This window comes from Cyprinus carpio, chromosome A11 (genome assembly GCF_018340385.1).
Source record: "Cyprinus carpio isolate SPL01 chromosome A11, ASM1834038v1, whole genome shotgun sequence".
NCBI classification, from domain to species: Eukaryota; Metazoa; Chordata; class Actinopteri; order Cypriniformes; family Cyprinidae; genus Cyprinus; species Cyprinus carpio.
In genome coordinates this window covers 22,688,096-22,700,877 of record NC_056582.1, presented here as the reverse complement: position 1 = coordinate 22,700,877, position 12,782 = coordinate 22,688,096, and the positions used below count along the sequence as shown (strand labels likewise).

The 12,782-nt window shown below is 33.0% G+C and overlaps 1 protein-coding gene across 1 annotated transcript; it reads left to right on the top strand.

The window, feature by feature from the left end:
- The first annotated feature begins 7,008 nt into the window (after positions 1-7,008).
- On the top strand, positions 7,009-12,757 carry LOC109110719 (migration and invasion inhibitory protein). Its single transcript, XM_042766979.1, has 9 exons — positions 7,009-7,468; positions 8,335-8,519; positions 8,776-8,869; positions 8,966-9,077; positions 9,320-9,396; positions 9,497-9,623; positions 10,300-10,396; positions 10,658-10,789; positions 11,860-12,757. Exons 1-9 carry the CDS (start codon positions 7,207-7,209, stop codon positions 11,995-11,997), a joined length of 1,224 nt encoding a protein of 407 aa, XP_042622913.1. The 5' UTR covers positions 7,009-7,206; the 3' UTR covers positions 11,998-12,757.
- Positions 12,758-12,782: the final 25 nt, after the last annotated feature.

Here is a 12,782-nt window from a genome sequence, read left to right as displayed (position 1 = left end):
TCCGTGCACCAGTACACAATTAGACACGTTTTGCCAAGAAGAGCCGAGTCCTCAGTCTGCTCCCAGGTGCCTGAGCATTCAGATGACAAGCCATGAAGCCAGTAATAAGTGCAAGCAGACATCTGAGACCAAGAGCATTTATCTTTGCTTCGTGTCACATTAGAGGCTGCAGTTTCACCTATCAGCTACAACTCAGAGGAAGAAGCATGACTTCACATTAAGGTCTATATGCAGGAGAGGTTTATTTTACTAAGAGAGTTCATTGTGCTGCATAAGATTAAAGTGCAAAGGCACACAATAGCGCTTAGAAATTCTGCTGATGTTACGTTTAATAAACATGCATCTTGGTTCCAGGAAATTGCAGCCGTACAGCAGCATATATTAAGGTCAACACTTAGACAAATGCTCTTTAAATGGCAACAATCAAACCAGATTTTGACATTTTCTGAAGAAAATGTGCTTGTTTAAATCTCACGAGCATGAAGTGGTTCCAATTTAACATAAAACAAGACACTACATGCAAAAACCTTTTCTTTTTTTTCATGCACTGATCAGTTTGGTGATTTTGGGCTATTTGGCTTTTATTACGGACTAGTGGAAAGACAACATGCAAAATACACTTTTAAGTGTTTATTTTATTGAACTTTATCTATATGCATCTGTAGATTTCAATTGCAATACATATATTTAAAGGCTGTTAATAAATAAGGCTTATATATTTTATTTACATTTTTTTTTTTTTTGGCTGTTTTACTGATTTATGGAGTGATAAAAAGAGATTTAACTCAAATATCTCAACAAAATGAAACAAGAATTTTAAATCTTATTTAAACCAGAAGATTTCTGCTCTGGAAATGTATGCAAATGAATGCATATTTAATTAGATAATGCCTCATTTTCATACTTAAACATAGCATTTCATAAAACTTGTAATACAAAAAAAAAAAAAAAGTTTGCAATTCTTAACATAATCGATCAGCTGGGGAAGTTTGATTATTGGTATTACTATTAGTTACTATTACTATTAATTATTTATTTTTTGTTAACACTATTATAGCTTGCCCTAAAGGAATTTTCATGTATTTTATCATCCACCAGGCAAAAAGAAAAAGATAATTTATGTAGCAAACATTATGCAGGACCATTTATGCAATAAAGTTTAATATTTAGGGTTAGTGATGTGAACAAACCCCTATTAAACCAGCACATAACATTGCATGCACTTAAAAGATTTTTTTTTTTTTTTATTACATTATATATATTAAGATTATGGTGCCAATTTATATATGCATTTTTACACTATTACATAAAAAAGGTTGTTTAGATTTTTTAAATGTTCTTCACCCTAAAAAAAAATGGTTCTTAAAAACCAATGAAAATGGTTTTAAGAACTGTTCACTGAAAAGGTTCTTTGGGAAACAAATATGCGTGTTCTATGGAATCAGAGCAAAACCCTTCTTTTGGAACCTTGACTTCATCCAAATGTATGTTCAAATGAGCCGATTTGTTTCACATAATCAAAATGCATTTCCATATTTGGTGAATATATGCACAAATTTGTCCAGTTAACAGTGTGACTTATTATGATGCCTTAAGTTAAAGAAAAGGAATTGCATGCTGGAGGTGAGCGAAACAATTGCTGAAGACGTCTGTCTTTAGTCCAAGCAGCTCTTGGCAGATTGATGGGCCTCGGTCATGGTGTGGTGACCTGCCCTACACCACACACTCGTTTCATTGCTGATTGACTGCTATGTTCCCTTCAGGAGATTTACTGATCGAATTGAACTCATCAGACAAGGAACAGAAGGTGCATCACAAAGAGACGGCAAGAAGCCATCAGTCACTGTACACCCTTTAAAGTTTTGTTTGGCCAATTAACTCATGAATAATCTCAGAAAACCTATAGCATTAAACTAGCTTTGGTCTTAAATCTAATATTGCTTATGATCTCAAAGCTTAGTGTACAAAATACTCTAAAACAATGTTCCAAATCAACATAAAATCTAGTGGCCCCTATTTACATTCTTAAAGGAATAGTTCACTCAAAAAAAATTAAATTTGCTGGAAATTTACTCACTCTTAGGCCATCCATGATGTTTGTTTCTTCATCAGATTAGGAGAAATGTAGCATTACATCACTTGCTCACCAGTGGATCCTCTGCAGTTAATGGGTGCTGTCAGAATGAGAGTCCAAACAGCTGATAAAAACATCACAATAATCCACAACTAATCCAAATGACTTATGAAATGTTAACACCTTTTTAATTTTAAACAGTTGTTTCTGGCTAGCACATATTACATAATTAGCTTTTCTCTAAATCTGTTAAATGAAAAAACAAACTCATCTTCATCTTGGATGTCTTGAGGGTGAGTAGATTTTCAGCAAATTTTCATTTTTGGGTGAACTATTCCTTTAATTCATATTCTTGGTCAGATTGTGAAAATCTTATTGGTAAAAAAAATAAAAATAAAATAAAAAAGAAATAATTATCAAAATAATGATCATCAAAATTAATCAGAATGACTTTTTTTGGCCAACATCATCAAAGCCCCGTATTTTTCACCCTCCCCAAACACCTGTTAAATAAATATCAAATAAATAAACAAACAAACCAACTTTTAGTTCAGATAGTTCTGATTCTATATAATATAGCAATGTGCCACTTTTCAAACGTGAAATATTTCTGATTTTGCCAATTTGCAGAGTCTTTCTTATACTAAGTGCTTTGCTCAAGGTTTCAGGGTCTAAACCCCCAACACTCGGGTTATTAACCACTGAGCTGCACTTCCCAAAAGAGCCTTGCGGTAGCACTTTTAATCACATGCACAAAGAAATAATTATGCTGTACGTCTGCTAACCTGTTATTACTGCCCATGTTACCAAGGCAATGCGAGGAAGTGCATGAATTCCCTTGTGTAGAGGTTGACCTCTTTTCAGAACATGCATGTCTTTAGCATCATTACAGTCACTTTACTGTTGTTTTATACAGCAGTGAAATGATTTTGATAATTCAGTAAGTGAACAGACCTTGTTTGCCCCGAGCTCGTCATCAGGTGTGTTCTTGCTATATTCAACAGCACTTGGCTTGAGACTTTTCATCTAGCCGGCTAATCCGTCTTATCTTAATAACATCCACCCTCTATCTGGCACACTGCAGAAACAATCGACCCAAAAGTGCTCTTTTATCAGCCTGTTCAATATCAGGATACCTGTTCTACAGAAACCTCCCCGGCTGATCTTATCGCTTTGACTCGACTGTTTATCAGGATTTTTCACTGTGACAAGTTCACATTTTTGTGCTAAATATACTTTGGTTCTGTTAAAATCTTATGCCTTTAAATCCATGTTAAATATCTGAGCATGCATTCTAAGAAAATACATTTCCCTACATATTAACCATCAATATATCAAACAGTTGAATGTATATTGAAAATATACAGAATAATATATTGCATTAATAGATTATAATATATTAATAAAATGGCTGCTATTTATATGTGACCATATATTTACTTGTATATTGTAATGTATTATATTCAATAATACACTTGATAATATGTGTATAAACATATTTGGTGCAATATATGTACACAAAGTAGAAAAATATATATTGCATATACATTATGGAATATTACATATATATTGAGGAATCTTAAATAAGTAGCTAAAGGCTTTCATAACTGAATACAGTGTGTGTGTGTGTGTGTGTGTGTGTGTGTGTGTGACTAGCAAGACATTTGTTTTTTCTATTTGTATACCTTGTTATAGTGCCATAAAGGTTTATGAATATGTGTTCAGCATTATGCGTTAACTAATGAAAGAGAATATAATTAATTCAGTTTCAGTTTCAAACTCAAAATTCAATATATAGCCATGCATGGTCCATGAATATATTGCAGTAGCCTATACTAAAAAGTACTAGTTTACCATATATGTAAATATATTATTTATTTTCCAGTATATTCCCATATATTTTTGTATGGAGAAGCTATTAAGATTTCAGCCTGTCATTTATATACAATATAGGGCTACAAAAATCCAGTTTTACGACCTCGACCTTCACTAATTTTGGTAATGGGAAACTGATATGAATCTGAATTTTGTTATATATTTCTTAGAATTGTTCTCTTACTCATCACACATCAACATTTTTAGCAATTAGCATAAAAGCCCAATTTAAATTTGCCAAATACTGCCCTCTGTTGGAATATCTAATACATAAATCCACATGCAACTTTAGTTCATAGCAAGTCTATTTACTTTAACTACTGTATGTATACTTCTCTAACATTTAAAAGAAAGTGTTTTCTTAGACCCAGTGCATCCTGTTCTGAACCATTCCACTGTTTACATCTTGCCCACATGTTTGTTTTTCATCCTTCAGCCGTGATAAACGATCCCTCATTAATGAGTTATACAGTATTCAAGCAGCACGCAGTAATTGTCTACAGCACAAACTCTGAAGCGAGAAATTATAGGCACGGTTAGAGGTGACCCGACTCCATGACCAGCACTGTTTAATGTTGATTGGATGCAACACAACAGTGCAGTGGTCAGTCTAATGACATTGCACTTGCCTGGACACATTAAATACGTGCTCTGAATAAGGAGAGACACTAGTGTGCATATAATTCCTGCCCTCACTAGCGCGCGCATGCTGTGATTTGATTAATGCCATTATATCTAAAGAGTCATTATAACTGAGTCAAGCTGAACACTTAGAATCAAAACACAACATGAACATTAATGCCAATTCATTTGAGAGATTTAAACGTAATGTGCAATGTTGTTAAAAAAAGATTTATAAAATAAATAAATAAATAAATAAGCTTTATGAAATCATATACTGATGCTTGGATTTTATTCCAAAATGTAACGAAATAATATTTTTTTAATAGATAATATAAATTCTATTTTAAAAACTATATCATCAATAAATCTTTTTATTATATTGCATGTAATTAAAATAATTATATATACATATATATATATATATATATATATATATATATATATATATATATATATATAGATATATATATATATATATATATATATATATATATATATATATATAGATATATATATAATATATATAGATATATATATATATAGATATATAGATATATAATATATATATATACATATATATATATATAGATATATACATATAGATATAGATACATACATATATATATATATACATACATATATAGAAGATATACATATATATATATATATACATACATATATATATATACATACATATACATATATATATATACATACATATACATATATAGATATATATACATACATATACATATATATATACATACATATATATATATATATACATACATATATATATATATATACATACATATATATACATACATACATATATATATATATATATATATATATATATATATACTATATATATATATACATATATATATATATATATATATATATATATATATATATAAGCCAGCGCCATCTAGAGTTTCATGACTGAACATATCTATACACAGTACAGGTCAAAAGTTTGGAAACATTACTATTTTTAATGTTTTTGAAAGAAGTTTCTTCTGCTCATCAAGCCTGCATTTATTTGATCAAAAATGTAATATTGTGATATATTATTACAATTTAAAATAATTGTTTTTAAATTTATTATACTTTAAATTATCATTTATTTCTGTGATGCAAAGCTGAATTTTTAGGACTCATTATCACATGATCCTTTAGAAATCATTCTAATATGATGATTCATTATCAAAGTTGGAAACAGTTCTGCTGCTTAATATTTTTTCAGAACATGTGATACTTTTTTAGGATACTCTGACGAATAAAAAGTAAAAAAAAAAAAAATTAGAAGCTATGTTTTTAAAATATAAATATTTTGTAATAACAATATACACTACTGGTCAGTAATTTGGGGTCAGTATTTTTTTTTCTTTCTTTTTTTAAATAAAATCAATACTTTTATTAAGCAAGGATGTGTTAAATTGATAAAAAAGTGATAGTAAAGAAAATATATTATTAGAATATATATTATTAGGAATTTTTTTTTTTTTTTTTGAATAAATGCAGTTCTTTTTAACCTTTTATTCATCAAATATATTAGACAGCAGAACTGTTTTCCAACACTCATAATAAATCAGAATTTTAGAAAATGATTTCTAAATGATCATGTGATAGACTGGATGTTACATGTGACACTGAAGGCTGGAGTAATGATGCTGAAAATTCAGCTTTGCATCACAGGTATAAATTATTGTTTTAAAGTATATTCAAATAGAAAACTATTCTTTTAAGTTGTAATAATATTTCACAATATTACTGTTTTTTCTGTATTTTTGATCAAATAAATTCAGGCTTGATGAGCAGAAGAGACTTCTTTCAAAAACATTAAAAATAGTAATGTTTCCAAACTTTTGACCTGTACTGTGTATATATATGTATATATATAATGGAAACATAATGATTTTAAAAGTTTTTAATGAAGTATCTTATACTCTCAAGGCTGCAGTTATGTGCTTACAAATATAGTAAAAAAACAATATTGTGAAATATTATAACAATTTTAAATAATTATTTTCTATTATAATATATTTTAAGATGTAATTTATGCCTGTGATGTAAAGCTGAATTTTCAGCATCATTACGGCAGTCTTCAGAAATCATTCTAATATGTTGCTTTGATGCTGTGTGTGTGTGTGTGTGTGTGTGTGTGTGTGTGTGTGTGTGTGTGTGTGTGTGTGTGTGTGTGAACAAAATATCATGATAAACAATGAGTGTTACATATTGTATTCTTGTGCACTTATAACATATGATAGATAGATAGATAGATAGATAGATAGATAGATAGATAGATAGATAGATAGATAGATAGATAGATAGATAGATAGATAGATAGATAGATAGATAGATAGATAGATAGATAGATGTGCTTGTCCCTTTAAACACACAGATGCATTGTGGGAAATATCCGGAGCCAATCAGAGTGTTTTGTTTATTATTTGATTTTGACCGTTTTTCTCTCGTGGCGGAAGTTTACAGTCTCCTGTTTTTTCTTTTCTTTTCATAATTTACACAACATTGTTAAATAGATTAATATTTAGCCAAAAGAGATGTGAACGTACCTCATGCTGCGCGTTTAATTTGACCCGCGTCTGATTCGTTGCTATGGTGACGGAATGGCCGCGTTCGAGCAGATCGACGCGCTGCGAAAGCAGAACAAATATTTCCTGCGTAAACTCAAGAAACAAACCGAACAACTGCGCCAGCTGACGCTCTCGTGCCCGGATAAGGTGGACGAAACGCACAGCTCGGTGTACGAAGCGTTCATCGCCGAAAGCGGCCCACATCGCGCGCCTTTAACGGAGAGGAACGGAGCGCAGCCGCCGCGAGCGTCACTATCGACAGCAGCGAAAACCACCAAAACACCCAAAACACCCGGTCAGAGTGTAAAAACCGAGCTGTGCTGTCTTATAAGATGTGTTTACACGCACCGTGTGCACGGGGATCTGTATACAATCGATTTAATTCATTTATGCATGTCATGCGGTCTGTGTAACTTATATTTCGTTCTCTTGTATAACGTTAGTTACTCTTGTGTGTGTATAACGTTATGTGGGTCACAACGAGACGTCCTATTTTGGTGTCTGCATTAAAATAATTTTACAAAAGTGATTTTATATACTTAAGCATCTTAAATGCACGTAAAGCGTCTACTTCAATGTTTTAAATGAATGATCAAAATAAGGGTGAAATAATGTTCCAGTGTAACAGATGCATTTACGTAAAAAAAAATAAAAAAATTGCATAATTCAATTCTGACCTGTACTTATTAAAATATATAAAAGAAAAAGTGATCTTACTAAATTTTCTTTGTATTTTAAATGATTAAAAACTTCTTGCTGACAAATGGGTAAACCTTGTAGTTTGAAGGATAGTGGTAAAGATAAAAAATGCCTGTCAGTTTTCTTTTGGGGGATGCACTGTGATCCTTTATGTCATCTAATGATGCTTGTTCTAAATATTCTTTTGTAAATCATGGTTAAATGTATGATCTCATCATATATATTCTTTTGGTTTTTTTGTATATATTTTTATATATTATTAATTAGTATTATTTTATGTTAGTTGACTATTTTTTTAAACCATTTATATATATTATATATATATATATATATATATATATATATATATATATAATGCATGTATATATATATATATATATATATATATATGAATCACTGAACATAAATATATGTTGGCTCAATGTTACTAAATTTGCTGACAGAATGTCTTTGTATCTTCAGATGAACGTGAGCGTGATCGTAAAGTAGATGAACGTGAGCGTGATAGTAAAGAACCCACCCAAAGTTTAGACCTGAGCACATACAGCTCACTACTGCAAGACACGGCGAACAGTCGCCGGAAGGGACAGAGCAGATCTGTGAGACTCAAGCTCTCCAAATCTGCACCTCTCAGCCCCTGTGACCAGGTACGTGCACTTAAACACTGATGCATTAAGACGGTAGTCAGCTTGGTTCGTATTTGCTAGATGGCGCCAGGTAACCAGTTTACAGTAGAGCAAAAAAGTTTACAAATGTAATGGAGAGCTGATGGTTTACATTGATTTCCAAAGAAGTGAAAAACACCTACGTAGAAAGAAATCCCCATCTGCCACGGTTTAGCCATAGTGTTTTCATTTCAAGAGTATCAGATGTGTTTTTTCTTTTCTTTTCTTGGGACTACAGAGAGAGACTGACAGCACAACGACTGCTAGGCTGGAGATGGATCCTATATCAGAGCGAAACATACGGCCTTTACTGGGCTATGATTGGATAGCAGGTGGGCTTAATAGATGATTTTTCCCCTTTTAATTTGCATAGATGGAATACACCGCTGTTTGGAAACCATGATGGTTACAGTTTGATTTATTTTTAGGCCTAGTGGACGCTGAAAGCTCTCTTGAAGATCGTTCGGAGCAGTTCTTTAGCGATCTCGGCAGATTCCGTCTGGCCAATCGAGACGAGTGCGTCCACAGCTTGTTATCAGGGTCGGTCTCTTTCTGTGTCAATTGTTTCACAATGTAACCTGGTAGATAATGAGTCCTTGTACAAAGCACTGAAGGTTACCTTAATCCTTCCTTCTGATGTCCCTTAACTGTGGTAAAATCCCTGTAACACATTGGCGTCTGTTGCTTAAATCTATTATATCTCATAAATCATATGCTTAATCCTGCGAGCTGGTGATGTCAAAAGATGTTTTGATCATGCAAATGCTATTTTTTTCCCGCAGATTTCCATCTGCTGCTGATCTTGCATCTTCCTCATTCGACAGTGACGTGCTGCAGCCACCTACAGACTCACATCAGTGTAAGAGATCTGCTGATTTGGCTTTGCATGACATCGTGTTGACATGCTTTTTTACATCACTATATTTCTCTTCATTTTCCCTTTGGCCCTTGCTCCACAGGCACATTCTGCTACAGAATAAACAGTCGACTGTTTGCAGTTCCGCTGGACGCACAAGCCGCCTGTCCAGTGTGCAAGATGCTCAAATCTAAACACCCTCAAACTCAAAGAGAGCCTGCTTTAATCAGGTGCATATGTCAAAGTGCCCATTTATTCATATGTTACCTGCAATAAGTTTGGTGGAGAGAAATTAATACTTTTATTCAGCAAGGATGCATTAAATTGATCAAAAGTGACACTGCAGACATTTATAATGTTACAAAAGATTTCTATTTCAAATAAATGTTGTTCTTTTGAACCTTAAAGTCATCAAAGCACTCTGATAAAAATATTGAGCAGCTGTTTTCAACATGAAACATAAATGTTTCTTGAGCAGCGAATCAGCATATTAGAATGATTTCTGAAAATTCAGCTTTTAAATTACATTTTAAAATATATTTTATAAATAAAAAAAGTTATTTAAAATTTTATAAAATTTCATGATATTACAGATTCTACTGTATTTTTGATCAAATAAATGCAGCCTCTGTGAGCATGAGAGAAAAAATCTCTATGTAATTTTGGTATTCATATAGTTTTTAATTTCAAACAAAATGTTTATTTTCTAAATATGTTCTAAATATATCAAGTAGCTGAATAAATTTTAGATTCAGACAATTATGTGCCACACATGCCAGTCCAATATAAAATGGTTCAGAGGATCTGCAGTTTCATTTATATCTTAGCTCTGTTTGTTTTATTTTATTTGGCGTGTGATTGAGTGACTGTTTGAGTATCTGTATGATCTCTATGCATTTGTTTCAGGGTCAGTATTCCTCGATCAACTCTGCTGCCAGCGTACAAATACAAAGCCCATCGCCGCTGCAGTTTTGACCCCTCTGACAGCCTGGGTTTGCCCTCGGTGAGTTTCGAATCAGCATTAACACTGAATCCTCGAGTGACAGACTAAAAATATAGACCTGACTGATTACCCTGGGGATATTTGGCCTTTGAGATTATCGCCATTGACTAATAATGTGCGTGATGGCTTTGTTAATGGATAATTCACATTTTTTTTAGTGTTTGAATATTTTTGTCCCTGTTATAGACCTTTAACCTTTAGTTTTCGTAATAAATGTGTTTCTCAAAACCTTGCAACAACATGCAAATATGAATTTCGCAGCACTGTTTGTCCGGATGGTCCAATCCCACCCTGAACTCTGGCTCTCAGATGAGTGGTCTGGATCTGCGGGGCTCCGTGGCGAAACCAGCGCCTACGGGAGGGTCAGCCTCATCCTGGATTGACAATGAACCGGTGAGACAGTTTAACTGTTGCCCATTCCCTTCTACATATTTATAGTTGTTTTAAATGGCATTTCAGTATCACTTCGGCTTTAAATCAGGCATCAGGGTGTTTTCCTGTTTTAGGCATCATGCGTATCAGATAATCGGAAAATGTAGTTTCCCAGAAAACCCTTAAACAAACAAACAAAAAAAAAGTAAAATTATTTAGAAATCTGATTGTTTTCTTTTGAAAACCCAGCAACTGAAATGGAAACCCTTTGAACCCTCACGTACTTGTGCACTTTAAAGTGCACTTTAAATACCAGGATGATGCACTTAGTGTGGAATGTTGGACACTTCGTGCACTCAACTGTCGCAACTTTAATTACGTAGCGAAGGGGGAGGGGCTATCAGACAAAAATATATACCTTATATAATTCATACACTACATGGTTGAGTACATAGTGCATAAGTATATAGTGTGTCATTTGGGACGCAGCTTCAGTCTTTGTGATCTCATCTATGCACACTTGGCTTGCTGCATGTTTAGTTTGTTACCCAACATTTCTAAGGGTTTCATTTTTGATTAATAAATTCTGCTGCGATTAGATCCTGCCTCATAACCTCCATGCTCTACCGACTGACAATGAAGTGAAACAGAGGGTTTAAATACACCAAACAGATGATGAACAAGATACAGGCGGAATACACGAGGAATAAACAGTGATCTAGCAGACATACAAACTAATAATCAGAAACTTCCACAACTAAAGGGAATGAACTAAACGGAGTAAACAAGGACCGAAAAGGGAACAGAGATGATTTCTGAAATCTTTTGGAAAAAACAGAAAGTAAACCCGAGACGCTTGTCTTTCACCTTCATGGAAATTTTGTGTCAATTCTGTATTTTTTGTTTCATAGCAGTCTTCTATTATTACGCAGGCTAGGATAGTTTAGAAGAAAATCAAGGAAAGGCCTGGAAGCAATTCATATGTAGATTCGAAGAAACATTTGTGTCATTCACATGTTCGTCGCTGTTCATCTCGGTTGTGTTTTCTATGGATGATTTGTTTCAGCTCTGTATGTGTTTTTTTTTTTTAGGATTCATCCTTGCCCAATGCATCGAGACATGGGCATTCTGACCAGCTTCAAAATGTGGTTCGTTTGCCACGGTATCGCTTTCAGCAGTCAGATCCAAAGAGACCACAACCCCACGGCCGCTCCTACACTCTTGAGTGATTGCAGAGGTTTCATTCGCATTTTCTGGATTTACTGAAATGAATACTTGTGCACAATGTTGTTTTTCTGTATGTGTAATAATGGAACACATTAATCATTTTGTATGAACGTGTGAGTTGTTGGCTTCTGACCAATAGTAGTGTCCCTCCCCCACCCACACACACACACACGCAGTGTAACTGTCTCCAAAGTTTGTCAAAACATTTGTCAGTCAATGAATGAATGAATGAAAGAGGCAATGGCAAATAAATGCACGGAGTTACAATAATTAATGATACTAATAAATAAAAACAGTAATGTCCTGAAGTGAGGCAAAAACAATAATTTGACAAGACATGTGAAATTTAATATAAATAAATAAAAAGGAATATAAATTGCAACTATATATATATATATATATATATATATATATCATCTGGCTTTAACAGTGAGTTTTAATGTTAACTGAACAATAAAACATTAATGCAAGTGCTTGACGTTAAGCTACAAACAATGGTTGTTGCACGTTAAAATGTTACATTATTTTACTTCATATTAATTAAGTGCATGTGTTAATGTGTACTATGCACAGATGCTTAAATGTCTTTATTTACACCGTTTACTAAATGCTGCTAATATGCAGTAGCTCACTACATGTATTGAATTTAACACTGATTTAATGCTTTTAAATGTGTAAAGGTAAGGAAAGCACATGGTTTTTCTGTATGTTGATCAGTACTAACTTTGTGCGTTCCTCAAGCAATAAAAAAAAAAGTTTTTTGACACTTCCTCACTGGTTTCATCTT

What these genes read in the sequence shown, in the direction of transcription:
- LOC109110719 (XM_042766979.1), top strand. Translation starts at nt 7,207, where the DNA reads ATGGCCGCGTTCGAGCAGATCGACGCGCTGCGAAAGCAGAACAAATAT. An exon ending in GGGCTATGATTGGATAGCAG is followed by an intron (nt 8,870 to 8,965) that starts GTGGGCTTAATA and finishes ATTTATTTTTAG; the next exon opens with GCCTAGTGGACGCTGAAAGC. An exon ending in ACCTACAGACTCACATCAGT is followed by an intron (nt 9,397 to 9,496) that starts GTAAGAGATCTG and finishes CTTGCTCCACAG; the next exon opens with GCACATTCTGCTACAGAATA.